The sequence below is a fragment of the Corvus cornix genome, chromosome 2 (assembly GCF_000738735.6).
Source record: "Corvus cornix cornix isolate S_Up_H32 chromosome 2, ASM73873v5, whole genome shotgun sequence".
Lineage (NCBI taxonomy): Eukaryota > Metazoa > Chordata > Aves > Passeriformes > Corvidae > Corvus > Corvus cornix.
This window is the reverse complement of record NC_046333.1, coordinates 128,037,208-128,052,225: the sequence shown is the minus strand read 5'-3', so window position 1 is coordinate 128,052,225 and position 15,018 is coordinate 128,037,208. Positions and strand designations below refer to the sequence as shown.

Below are 15,018 nucleotides of genomic sequence, written 5' to 3'. Positions count from 1 at the left end.
TCAAATACCTCTATACTGTGCCAAATATTAAAAACATGCCAAAAAATTAAAAAAAAACAGCGACTATTAATGCACAACTAAGAAAATGTGTCTGGGATTAAGACAGCAGGACCAGGCCAGAGATAATGCCCCTGTACTTCACATTGGTGGGGCCACTCCTCGAATCCCGTATTCTGTTTTGGGCCCTTCATTGCACTGCAAGAAGGACTTTGAAGTGCTAGAGCATGTCCAGAGAAGGGCAACAGAGCTGGGGAAGGGTCTGGGGCACAAGTCCTGTGAGGAGCAGCTGTGGGAATTGTGGCTGTTTAACCTGAAAAAAAGGAGACTCAGGAGGAACTTACCACTCTCTACAACTACCTCAAAGGAGGTTGTAGCCAGGCGGGAGTCAGCCCCTTCTCCCTGGTAATAAGTGACAGGACAAGCCTCAAGTTGCACCAGGGAGGTTTAGATGGATATTAGGAAATAGTTCTTCACCTAAAGGATTGCCAAGCATTGTAACAGGCTGCCCAGGGAAGGGTAAATGTGGCACTTAGGGACATGGTTATATGGTGGATTTGGCAGTCCCATGATAATGGTTGGAATCAATGATTTTAGAGGTCTTTTCCAACTTCAGCCATTCTCTGATTCTCTGATTTGAAGTGCTTGTTGGACTCATTTCAGTTAAATTGTGATAAAGACTATCTTGTGATTTCAGAAAAGTTACTTTCCTTGAAAAGCAAGCAATAACTAAATAGTGCTGTCACTGCATATTCAACATTTGCTTCAGTGAAATATGCTTCTACTGCTCTAAAATGCTTATTTGGGGGGGAAAATCCTCCTTCATTTCCCATTTACCACCCCCAACCTGATGTGTCATCTTTTGTTATTCTTTTAGGGTAAAGTAGCTGACATTAATGATTTTTCTATCATTTAGAGTTTAGGGAAGAGACTACACAAAATGCTGGCAGGATTGGAAAAATCATTTTATTCCACTGACACATACTCTATTGCATTGAAAAGCAATAAAACAAAGCAGATTTTGTGGCTGCCCTCAGGGGAGGTGAGTTGATCACACATCACTCCGTTTAGGAATTTAAAGGACCTTAGACCATGCAGTGCAATAGCAGTAAATGCCTTGTGAGAGAGCCATGCTCAAAGGTATGTTTATGGCCCATTCTGCAGGGTGAAGAGTCTGTGCTCTTCATACAGCTTCAGTGATTGATCTTTGAGGAGAGTGTGCTGCTATGCCAGTAACTAGTGCCCTTTTAAAGACACATTAGTGGCAGCTTTGTAAGCGACAATATGTTTCACTAAAATATTCTGTTCGTAGCAGCACAGAGGAGACAGAAGGGGGTAACCCAAGGGAAAGCAGAGGCCATCTCTTAGTTTAGAGTATCAGCTGGAGAATTGAAAAAACCAAACCAACCCAAAATTCTAAATTCAAATGGAGGTGGCTAATGTTGCTAATTTGGCATTTTGGCCACCAAGGTTTTCTTCACTTCTGCAATGTAAGAGATGAAGAAATCTATCTATGCAGCAATCCAAAGCATTAATCTTATAAAGTGGTGAATATTGAGTCTGAGATCTTTTGATGCATGATTTTCTTCTACACAGAAAGATATATTAATACATTGCAATTCATATGTACATGTAACTCACGCTGGATGAATGCTGCATTTACTCAGATATTTGGAGTCACATTAACTTGAGTCAAGTTATGAACAGAATTGATTCTTAAAGGCTTGTCACACTTATATTGGTGCTGAAAAAACCAAAACAATGAAAAACTTATCTTTAACTAAATTCTTGCCTCAAGACACCATCAGTTCACATCACTGAATATTCATGGAAGATATGACTAATAAAGGGTAGATTGTTTTTCAGTTGTTCATTTGTGGCAATATTTTGTACATTTTTGAAATGTACAAAATTTGTTTTCACTTTCATCTTCACAGAAATTATATATACTCTTTAGTTCAGAAATATGTGATATTTGTTTCTCTGGGATTAATATGCTGTAATCACTAACAATGCTGGTGTTACAAATAATAAATACAGCAGGAACCTCATAAAAAAATATGTTACCATCTTCTGCATGAGGATTTACCTGCTTCTTTTACACATCTCGAGAAGAGATTATGATGTGCTTCTTTGTCTTCAAAAGGACAAACAATTTAAAAAGTTATAGTGTTAACTTGATAGGAACCAACTTTGGGGGTACTAACAAAGAAATATTGTCCTACAGCAGCAGCACCATCAAAAGTCTCCTGGGGGGATTTTGCTGCTCTGAGAAGTAGATAATCCCTCAATGAGTATTTTGGTATGCATAAATATGAACAGTATTCGTCTTCTCCCTACTACTCAGCATTCACTGGTTTTTGCTATTTTTTTTCTCAAGTGACTTGAAAAGAATGATGCATACATATTGCTGGGGGTAAGGAAGAGTGAGTGGTAGGAAGAGACATCCTTATAATGGTGTAAAAATATTAGGGAGGTTCTGAATACAAGTACCAAGACAGTGGCAAACCCAATGAAAATACTGTCTGAAATTTGCATGGAGTGTCACAGTATTTTCTGTATTTCATTTATATGCTACCAAACACAGCCAATGTTTCATGAAAAGAACACTTCTGAAACTGGACCCACTGTTGTTATTCCTGGTCTTCTGCATCCCTAAAACAAACTAGGAGAGAGAGAAAAAGACTAGTTGTTCTTTTCTTAAAACTGCTATACATGTTTATTCCCAAAACTTGTTCTGCAGTTTTGAGGATTACATTGCAAACTTCTTGATAGACAGTTGGAATGGTCGTGTATAGGATGCTGACTAAATCTGTGCAATAATAACAAAACTTTCATTTTATTCTAATGCCATCCTTTATAAATAAATGGCAAATGTGCTTATTTTATTGCTTAGATCAGCTTTTAACTAAGTTTATGCTCTCTGCTGTTTTTATATTAACTATCAGTCACAAAGTTAAATCTGAGCTGTTGAAATTGATCCAGTGGTTTATTTTCTTAGTAAATAGTAAAATTTTTTGTGCAAAAGTATATATAAGGTCTGTACCCTCAGCAAATATCCAATGAGAAGTCTTGTAAAGCAATCATCAGGGCTGACATACAATATCTTACATCACTCTTTGACTGTTTTCTATTACTTAGCAAGTATCAGTAACATCCTGTAATAGCAGGCTACAGTAGGTAAAAGCAAAGATGCTTAGAAAACATACCTCTTTCTGCTCACTAAAAGTTTAGGGGTATAATTCAGTAGTTTTCTTAAATAGATGTCTGTAGTTTTTCCAGCCACTAAGTTAAGTTCCAGTAAGTCAAGTTGAATCCTCCCTTTTAGTTTCCTTTTTTGCTATAACTCTGCCCAAAATAAACCCTAGACCCCACAACAACAAAACCATTGTGCAACCTTAGCAACAATTTTGATTAGGGATAAAGCAGTTGGGGCTCTTAATGAAAGGTATGGTTTTTAATGTTTTGATTCTGTGTTAGGCCAAATTTTTTTCCTGAAGGCTTAAGAAAAATAAGTGACAGAGATTTTTTCCTCTTAACTACTGAAGAACAAAATATGGTTAGGCAAATGGCTTGAGGTAGAAGAAGTTCGGTTTCATCTCTCTTTCTACTGGAAGAGCATCACAGTTTTGCTGCATATTTTTCTTTTAATCTTTCTAGATTTGCTGTGAGTCTAAAATGTTTAAATTTTCCTGACATACATTCCTCAAGATTCAACCTAATGGAGTTAGAAGAGGAATGTGATGTGACATAGTGTACAGATAGAGAAGTTCAGTCACAACTAAGCCTCTTTATTGAGTACTTATAAAATACTAATTTTGAGGGGCTGCTGCAGAAAAGATTTCTACAAGTTCAAAAACAAAGTGATGAGAAAGAAGCAAAGTCATTACCTGTGTGCACCCTTTTAAAATGAAACATATTTCAAACCATTTAAAAAACAGGTCAAAAAATTAAACTCCAGCAAGCAATCAGAAACATAGAAGACCTTGATCATAATACATTAAAAGAATCTATATTGGGAAGAAAATAGAAATCAGTGTTTTATTTGTCACTTCCCCCAGTGGAAGACCATATCATGCCCTAAGTATCCGGAATGACATGAGCTTTAATGATTATTACTAACAGAAGTCTTCCTCCCAGTGAGTGTGAGAAAAATTACTGTTGAAAAAGATTTAAAATATTAAAGGAATAAAAGGGAAATTTATGTGTCTGAAGTTGTTAACATTTTGCCTCATTTCTGTTCTAGAAAATACTGAGCTCCCTTACTAGTCATGCACTAGTTTGTTTAAAATTCTACTGCTAAACTTAGCTCAGCTAAGATCTAGGTGATGGATTTGGTGATGTTCCAACTCTTCAGCTGCGAATTGCATCTTTCCTTAAATTTTTCATGAAGATAATTTCCCAAAAGCTACTGAACCACTCATGCAATGACTTCCATTTGAATTATATTTGGATTTATATTGTGTGAACTACAGTCCCAGACCTCATGTAAGAACAGTAAGAACATTAGTGGTCCAGACAGCATGACAACTTGGAACATCCCCTGGTTGTCCAAACCAATAGAGATACAAGCATAATGTCCTTGATAGGTACATACTACTTCAAAATCAATGCAAGAACAAATTGTGACTGCTTGAATTTCATAATGTGTTATTTTGGGCTATGTTTTGTTAAAAAAGGATGGTCAGTAGTTGTATTAGGATAATACAATGTTGACTTTTGAATCCATGTTACCTGTTGTTCCTGACTTTTGGTATTAATTCTAAAGTGTGAAAAAATTTTTACATTAACAGAATTCTCTATAAGATTATTGAATCTTTTGACTTGAGAAATTATTTCAATAGCTTTGAAGATTAATTTTTAAATTCAGAACTTAGAATATTTACTCTTATCTGCCCCTAGCTTGCCAGTGAGAAAACCCCGTTATTAAAATAGGTCTCCATCAGTTAAGCTAAATAATGTAAACTTTTTGGAGAGGGGGAAGGCCTAACTCAATGACTTAGAAGTCATTGCCCTTGAAATGATACAACTATAAGTGATATATATTTTATACAATATGTTTGGAAAGTGTTTCTTACAAAATATAATAGTTACTTGGTTTTGCTTTATTCCTTGCTTCTTGCTCTTGGTGTAGGGATATCACCTGAAGGTGAGAACACTGATCTTTTGTTATGTTTATGTCTTTTTCTGCAATGTGTGTGTGCGCAGTTTCGACAGCATAATTTATATCTACCCTGCCATTAAAATGCTGCATACTGATCTAACATGCACTGTGTAAAAGTATTACTGACAAAGTGTCTAAAAGTTTTTGAAGGTCTGAACCAATTTTAATCTCATGAAGTGTAAATATAACATTTTACTAAGAAGAATATTATTGCCCTTTGGTCTGTAACAGAGGTTTACTTCTTTCCTTCATTTTCTTTCATTATTAGAGCAAATTAAACTTTTCAATAATATTTGTCCCAAATAATCCCTAATGCCTACTTTGTTGAATTGTTACTTTATTTCAAAAACCAAAGGAACCTGAAGTAAAGTTGCAGGGTGTTTCAGCAAATACTGGTGGGGTAAAGTTTTTTTAGATTTTTGCAGTATGGTCTTTGCAGGCACTAGGGAAAGAAGATTGTTTTCCTTGCACATCAGCTGTTTTATGTGCCATGCATAAGTATTCTTACTAGAAATTAGAACAAATCATTCTATGTTTCTTATTTGAAACACGTAATTGTGAACTTGATGTCTTCAGTTAAGGCAGTTAAATTCATGAGTTTTGGGTTCCTCACTTGTACTACTCAATAGATTTGTCACCCATCAGAGTTTTTGCAGGCACTTCTATAGCTCTTATCAGTGCAAGTGGGGTGTAGTGCCATCTTGGTACTATCAAGAAAATTTTGTACTTTCCCACAGGCTGGTGAGCTTAACACCTACTTGTGTCTTTGAAAAACAGTTTGCTATATATCCGTAGCTACAGCATGTATGAAGTGTTACAAGTCTAGCTGTACTAGAAGTACTTTGAAACCACTTCACACACATTTATGAAAATGAGATTGATGGTTGACTGTTTGCTTTTTTTGAGTTTTTTATTACCTGTGCATGTTTTAAAGGGAATCTACTTTCTGATGACATTTCAAATTACTTTTCTGTCATCCAATCACACATATACAGCTGATGCATGTACATTTATTTATAAAACAATGCCAGTTTAATGGTCAGAAATTCATCCATGAAAGCCTGAATATAGGGTATGACTATTTTTCTGGTAAGTGCCATTGGAAAACTATAGCTTTTACGTAAGTAATTGTTTGGCATGATAGAAATATAGTTCAATGAGCCAGAAAAAGTAACAGAGGAGATTTGTCTTTTGTTTATGCAGTAAAAGACTTCAGTCTTATTCTCTTCCTGACGGTAAATTGTCCTGCAGCCATTCAACTCATATAAAATAATAACTTGAGCTGAATTTTGTTTGAACTAGATAGTGCCTTACACTACAAGTGAGAAACAGATCAAGGATATTGCTGCAGAAATTATGCTTTTGAATTAGATATCATCTTAATTACAATATATTTTGAATGCTGGCAGATTTAAAGTTTTTGAAGTATTGGAAAACATTGAAATATTGAAGAGCACTGTAGAAATACAGCATCTCTCTGGGAAGTCTGGTGCTGCTGCAATGGTCATTTTTATTGTATGTGATTTAGACTTTTTCAGCTTGATTTTGTGCAGAACATTAAATATTCTAAGCATAATCCCCGAGTTAAATATCTCCATTAGGAGCTTACAGTTGCAATGTTGCAACTTCTCATTATGTGGAAAAAGAGGAAGATAGAAGAACCTGATAGCATCATAAAGTTAGCAATTTCAGTATCTTGAATTAAAAGATCACCAACAGTCTGTTGTTTTTATTAGTTTATATGTTAAATAAAATTATATATACAAATAATTACATGTTCTTATTAGTTGGATGCAGTGGTTATGATTTTCCTTTCACGTTTCTTTAATTGTGTGGTGCTGTTTCTTGCAGCTGGATGAAGAAACCTCGATGTGGTGTGCCTGACCAAACAAGAGGTAGCTCCAAATTTAACATTCGTCGGAAACGCTACGCGTTAACAGGACAGAAATGGCAACACAAACATATCACTTACAGGTACTAAAGATATTTGTATAGGTATACAAATGTCACTAATAGTGATGACTTTTAATTTAAATATAAATTCCTGAATATTTTTCAATATTTTGAGAAGTTTATTATTAATGTATGATATAAAAGTGCTACTATGGATACCTCTTATAAGTGTGTATGTGCTATATAAAAACCAAGCTGTTTTCTTGCATTAAAATTGCACATATTTAGTAGCCAGTAAATTCTCCAAAGCTTACAGCATCAATTTAACACCCAGTATGTACTTAATGTTACCTTTCAACTTTCTTGGCAGCTTCTCAGATAATAATGCTCTGAAGCTAGGAGTGCTGTAATGAAACTCAGATCTCTAATTTAAGTATGTAAAATAGGTTATTGAAAGGAGTCAGTCTCTGCAAAATGTGGGTGCCCATGGGTCTGTTCTAAGTACAAATTAATTTGATTATAATTTGATGAGTCACTTACCCGACCGTTTCCTGCGTAGGTGATGATGGGCGTAGGGGTGTGTGCAGGGCAGTACATCTGTTAAACTCCTGAGTCTGGCATGTAGTTAGCACAGTGTGCCTGCTGTCACACTGAGGCCTTGGAGGGAAAGTTAGATGGAAACTTTCAAGATATACTCTAGAGCTCTTTCAACCAGAGAAAGTGTGTATAAGTGTATATATATAATATAGAATCTATCATTTGTCAGCAAACCAAGGATTCCAATATAGATTGTTGGAAAATTTACACAGTCTCATCATGGATTCCTGTAATATCCAACAGGGGTAACTTCTGAGGGATAAAATAGTTTTCAAATTCATTAACTGGCGCCAATATTCATCAACCCATACAAGTACTAAATTTAAAGTTCATAAGCCCTAATGGTCATATAGACTGTTCCTCATACCCTGGTGAAGAGATAGTTTCATTAGTAACTCTATGTCACTACTGTGGTTTATGGCTGAATTAGAGAATTCTAGTTTAACTCATTACATTTTGATATAACATCAACCAACAGACAACCGACTGCCTTGGGGTTGGTATATTGCATTGGCTGGAATCCTTTATTGTTAATGTAAATGTAATTTATAGTTGGTTAGAATAAGAATGCCCACCTACAGCACTTTACACTTATCTGCATTTTAGAATTTAAATGCGGTCTGTGCACACTTAGGAGGCATACATGGTCATCTACTAAGATGTGTGGTTTTCTACCACTCTGATTTGTACAGTCTGATTCCCTATTTCTTCACAGAATTTTTTACAATAGTCTAAATCCTACCACTTGTATATCTTCTGGACTGTCACCCAAGGCATTAATCCAAATAACAAATGAAGGTGCCCAGTATTAAACTAAGTGACAACTATCTAGTGATCTTTCTCACTTTGAAGAATTTATAGCAGTTCTTTATCTCCTGCCTCCCCTCTTTGAAAATGTTCACTCTCTCACTTTGACAAGACCTCCAGTCAAACAGAGCTTTGAAGTGAACAAGTCTGTAATATTTTTTGCAGTGAATTACAATACAAAATACATTTAAAATAGAAACCCTAAATTTGATTAGAATTTTGAAAAATGTTCCATTATCTTTTTGAATTAGAAAATAACCCAAAGCAAATAAGGACCAAAAAAAAGATCTAAGATTCTTTACACACTTCTCTTCAGCAATTCTCTGCTTACAGGCTTATGACTTGTTAAATGAATGAAACTTGCTTTGTTTCCTAAAATTTTAATCGTATCTCTAGTATCATTTATCTGCTCTATTTTTCTCTGTGCCACTCCTCAGTCTCTTTATAGCCTGCAGGTTTCCAGCTGCATTCTGTGCCTTCCTCGCCAGTCAAACCTTGTAGTCTGAAGTGTGCTTGCTCTCTCTCATTTCAGTGTATGCTACATCTTACAATTCTGGAAACCAAAACCAATACCCCACAGCAAATACTCCCAAAAGCAAGCTCCCCTCCCCCCTCCTTGCCATGGAACTTCTCTTTATTTTCAACATGTAATTTTTCAACCTGAAATAGTTCTGCAAAATTTCAAAATGGAACTTCAAAGAAGCAACTTATAATTATAACTAGAAGTTACATTAATAATGTATTTTTTGGCCACATATTACCTTTCGAACATTTATTATATCATTTTGGGAACATATTAACAGTTTAGATTTGATTTACATCAATGAAAATAAAAAGGTTGTGTCAACAACTTATTCAAATTTTATGTGTGTTTCAATTTAACAGTTTCATATCGAGTGCAGATCTGTAACTGTCTTACTTCAAACAGATTACTGACTGCATCTTTTTACCTACTCTGTTGAAATTCCTGCTCTTTCATCTATTTAAATCTCAGATTACTGATTTTACACAGTCATGTGAGGTATATCCTGACAATCTCGTAAGGCTCCTGAAGCTGATGCAGCCAAAAACATGTCAGTGAAACATGGATAATTTCTCTTTTAGGATATTTTCAGGAGGGAGTGGGAAGGGAAGGAAAACCCAAAGCTTTTCTGAAATCAATAGGACTCAGGATTTCTGAATAACACTCTCAAAACAATACTCTTCTGGCAGCTGTAGAAATAGTAAATCAACATGAAAAGTGCATATCAGTGATAAAATCCAATTGTTCTTGTGGAAGACATGTATTTTAAATATATAATATGGCTTGAAACCACTATCAGGCTGAAAATCCTACAAAACCAACAATAATCACAAAAAACGTTATCAATTGATACATGGCTGTGGTTGTCTAAGGATAACAGCTCTCAAAACTTATAAAAAGTATCACTCAGTTTATTAGTTTGCAAAAATTGGCATGGAAGTGAATGTTTCATCTTATAGATTGCCTTTTGTTTACTAAAATACTTTCCCTTGGAAAGTAATTGTAGGATCTTCAATCTCTTTATATAGTTGCACTGCCAGTCTGGTCAAGATCAGCTTTGAATCCTTCTCTCATTTGAACTTTGCTGTGAAATGATCATTAGACTTGAGACTAGGAAAGTAATACTTAGAAAATAAAGGATTTTTATTATTAATGCCTTTGTCTTGCTATGCTTCCACCTTGCAATAGGAGTGGTTCTGAGTTGTCATGTCCTACACTTCTATTTGAGCTCCATTATCTGGACATGTTGAGTCCAAGGTACCCAATGCCTCTCTTTTTTTTTTTTTTTACTGCCTGTGAGAGTCACCACTATTTCAGGTGATTGCTGGATTTAAGATGTAGATCTAAATGTAATAGAAAAGGGCTCATATGAGCCTTTATTTGCTGCTGCAATCATAGGTCTAAACTGAAGACTTTTAAAAGATGAGTCGTAGTATCCCTGGTAATTGATAGGCTGTCTTTATAGATTGATTTTACTGTACTTCCCCCTTGGAGGTTGTATGATAAACAACATGAAAGAAATGTAACATAATTTGGGTTTCAGATGTCTGCACTGGTGGATTATTTTAAGCAAAGTTCCCAGCAAGACAATTTCAATGTTTGTGTTGCACAGTGTTAGTATTTGCTCTTTTGGGATTGAACCTGTGTTGTGTTTAACACATTAAAAATGGACAGTTATTTTCTGTTAATACTCTTACATAGGAATAACTGCTGATTTATATAATTTCTCTTTCAAGCTACATTTTTCAGTATAATCTTGCCCACTCCAGAATACTGGTTTGGAAGCTGGAAATCTCTCTAGTTTTAATACAGAAAGTATGCTTTGAAAAATATTACTTTACAATGAATCTGGAGATGTAGGATGCTATTTCAAAATAAGTCAATAGCTGAATCCCATGGAAAATGTCTGCTATCATTGCTAGTCTACTCTAGCTTGTGAGTGTGAAACTAGCACAATGGCTTAATTTTTCATTTGTAATCAGTGATTAAAACTTAATTCAATGTGCTGAAAAAGTAAGAAATGTAAAATGAGTTTTAACATTTGAGTCAAAATCTTTTAGACCAATTAATTAATCTATTTAACACCAATAGAAAATTCCAATCTATTTTTATCCATTTCCTCATTTCACATATAATAGCAGAAGACCCTTCTTTTGTTCTGTTTACTAAGACAAAGGTGTGTCTTTGACCAATTAGTAAGATTCATAAATACAAAAAAACATAACAACAAAGTCCAAGCTGTACATTTCACATGAGCTTTTCCTACATCAGTATTTCAGTTTTGCTAGACATGCTCTGTTTTCTATGAGAGCCTGTTGAGTCATTTGCCATACTCCTTATACATGGCAAATAATAGAGGCTCTAATCCTTCAAAGAGCTCTGCTTCAGGCAACACACGTGCCTTAGAGAGCACACACCAGGATTGACTAAGAGCACATCTGCCAGCTTTTTAAGAGACATTCTTAGCATAGCAACAGGTGAACCGTTGTCAAGTTTTGTGTAGGGGCAGTATAAGCGTGCCATTGTGATGTGGTTTGATTTTGTGTCACAGGACAGGTTGTAAAATGCTGTACTTTCTCAAGGGGCACAGACTGAGTAGTTTATGAACTTGCTAATTAAAATGTCTCAAAGAATCCTAATTCTCAAAAGAGAGGGCTTGCAGAGAGGGGTACTGCAAGGGCTGATAGAAGATCCAGTGTGTCCAATATTTTTTTAATCACAGAAAAAGCAATGCAACACTGATCATAAGATTACTGATGAGCAAATAATTGTGAAAGGGCATCATAAAATGCACTTTAAATCACGTGATATTTACATCATGTAGAGTAAGGTCATGCCTACAGATCAGAGGACATTTTCTCTCTGACAGCAAGATCAGTACTGCAATACTTTGTAGTTATGACAGAGTCAGTTTTAAAATAACATTAAAAAATTGGATTGAGTTGAATAAAAATCACAGAAAATATTTAATAGACTGGAGAAAATGTCTTATAACAAGAGATTTAAAGAGTTCAAAATTCTAATTTGTTAGAGACATAAAAAGGTAATAACTTTGCAGTGGAGAAGTGTCTTTTAAATGTCTTTTTATAGGGGGAAAAATGTTGAAGTTCATGTATGTGAGAGAGAAAGACACAACAAGAACCAATAATACAAGCTAGGCAAAGAATAGAATAGGCACAAGTATGTAATGATTGGTTAAATCACCTTTGGAACAAAAGATCAAGGAAAGCAGTGGATTTCCTACAATATATTATCTTATAGCCTGTGTTGATATGTCTTTGGAACATACATACCAGCTAAAAAAAAATTATGCTTTTGTTAGACAGCACTACTGGACTCAGTACAATAATATATTTTTGAGTGGAAGTCCAAATAGGTAACTTTATGCTTTCTACATGAACCTATGAACAAAATGTATATATGAAGTAAAATCTATAAAATTACACTTGAAAGATTTGTTTCCATTTATATAAACATAAGTACCATATAATCAAGCATATTTAGTGTGCCAGACAAATCAATCATTCTAGATTTATTCATGAAAGTGTATTTGTTCTCCTTTAATGTGCCATGCTTTGTAAACTGACAAAAATATTGCATGTACTCTAGAACTATGCAATTTCTGAAATTTGTGCTGGACATTCAGTCAAGCACATGTCAAATGAACAAAGAGAATCTGATTGCAGCAGTTTCAGAGCAGACACAAACCTAATAGAGTTTTTGCTGCCTATATGAATCAAGTGGAAATGATGCAGAAAATTGGACAAGTCTTAAATTGATTATTGACATTCTTTCCTTGAATTCAATAATGAAAATACATAAATATTTTTTTAAATGATTTCACTATAATTTACTAATAACTATGATACTAAGCTTCAATTCTGATTTTTTTGGCCTTTCTCATATATATTGCACTTAAAGAAGTAATGAAGACTGAAATTTCTGTTTAAATACATATTTTTGAGTCTTCTCATGTCTTCTATAAAATGATTTCTCTGATGGATTCTACAGTTTTATGCAAGATTTATAGATGTAATCAGATCATAAAAGGACATCTTAACCTGTATTGAAGTCAAAAGGCTTTGTTTCTGATAAGGAATTTATCTATCCAGTTGCAAATGCAACAAGGCTTTGTGAATACTGGTTGGTGGTCACAGCATGGAGCTCGCTTTTGGTAATGAAGTTGCTAATAAGTTAAAATTTCATTTAGCTAAAAACACTTTTCCTTTGATCAGAAAGGACATGACATTCTTTAGCTGTGATGGATTCTAATTGTGGTCCAGGAGGTAAACAGTCAGTGGTTGATTAATCTGGTTATCCCACTGTTAAGAATTTTTCATTTTAATATATTTTTAATCTTCTAAAGATAAGATTTTTTGTACTGCTGGGAGTAAGCTAGCTAGCATAATAAATTCTAGCTTAAAGGGCTGTACAGACTGACACCATAATTTTGCGCCAGCTTGTTTAAAAATACTCTTCTTAAAGTATATAGTGCCAGACTAGCATGTTTTGTTAAAAGCACAGAACTTGTAATAATTAGCGGAAAATGGATATTAGCAGTGTCACCACTCTGTTAAATTTAATCTATGTAATGTTTCTCTGTTTCTTTCAGCATAAAGAACGTCACTCCAAAAGTAGGTGATGCTGAAACTCGTAAAGCCATTCGCCGTGCCTTCGATGTGTGGCAGAATGTAACTCCTCTAACATTTGAAGAAGTTCCTTACGTTGAATTAGAAAATGGCAAGAGAGACGTGGATATTACTATCATTTTTGCATCAGGTTTTCATGGAGACAGTTCTCCCTTTGATGGGGAGGGAGGATTTTTGGCTCATGCATATTTTCCTGGGCCAGGAATTGGGGGAGACACTCATTTTGACTCAGATGAGCCATGGACTTTGGGAAATCCCAATCATGATGGTAAGAGAAGATTTAATTTTAAAGTAAATAGATGAGTGGCATGAATTTTCAGCTAACAGAACTACTTCCATGCTCCCCTGTTCCTAAAGTCACATAGTTTTCATTCCTAGGTTAACATTACTTTGGAAATATATTTAGTTGATCGGTCTCTTTGAATCCTAGGCAGAAAAATATCTGTCTAAATGTGATACAGTATAAGAACATGTTTTGCTTGAAAAACATTGAATTCTTACTAGGAAACTTTGTGATCATTCAAATGTTGTACTGTTGAATGTTTACATAAATTAATTTTGCACTTTTTAATATGTCAAACTTATTTACGTTTAGGGAAAATGTGGAATATTCGTTAGTACTGATATAAGAGAGGTTAAGATCTCCTCCAGCTACCCACCAATTTGTGGATACCAATGTAAAAAATAAAACCTAGTCTTCAGTTTGTATTTATGATGATGCAGTGGCAGCATTTAAAGGCAAATCTTAAAGGTGCAAGAAAAGTTCCAAGAGAAGAATTGGTGTTTCCCAAAAACTTTTGAATGTCTTTTGGAATTGTTAATTTTAACACATCCAATTTACTTAAGTAGTACATTCCCCATAGTCAAATAAAGACGGCATAGTGCAGTTGGCGTACCTAAAATTTACCAAATAAAGACTAAATATGCCCTTTAAAGTTACTCTTCACAACTAAAATCTGGCCATTGCCAAGCTCTAAGGTGATGTGACTAAATTACTGCCATTATCTGGGAATGCTAAGTTAAAGCTAAGTCTAACTTTGCATCTCTGAAAAACAGTATCAAAGAAGAGCTTTTCTGTAGACATATCCTGTGTTCGATGCTGTGACAGGTTTTGTTTCCAAGTAGCTTCAGTTGTCCAAGTAGATCTCGCTAAGCCAGTTACGAGAAGTTTGACAGATCTCTTCGGCAGACAGTGATACTCAAAAGAAGATGCACAGACGCACAAATAGGATGTTTCTGGCATACAAAAGACAACAGGGATGACAAGAAGTGCAGAACTGTTGTATTTCAATGTTACACTGAGTTTGTGAATGATGAGAGGCTTTATCTAATTCCTTTCCTTTCCCTTTCTTATCTGAGATCTTCCAAGTGAAATTCAGAGCTTTATC

At 34.9% G+C, this 15,018-nt stretch overlaps 1 protein-coding gene across 1 annotated transcript in view; it reads left to right on the top strand.

Moving 5' to 3' along the window:
• The window catches only part of MMP16 (matrix metallopeptidase 16), a 174,535-nt gene that overhangs the window by 84,774 nt on the left and 74,743 nt on the right, over positions 1-15,018 (top strand). The window contains exons 3-4 of the mRNA XM_010405008.4: positions 7,013-7,135; positions 13,594-13,898. Coding sequence (XP_010403310.2) covers positions 7,013-7,135; positions 13,594-13,898 — 428 coding nt within the window. The remainder of the gene's footprint in view (positions 1-7,012; positions 7,136-13,593; positions 13,899-15,018) is intronic.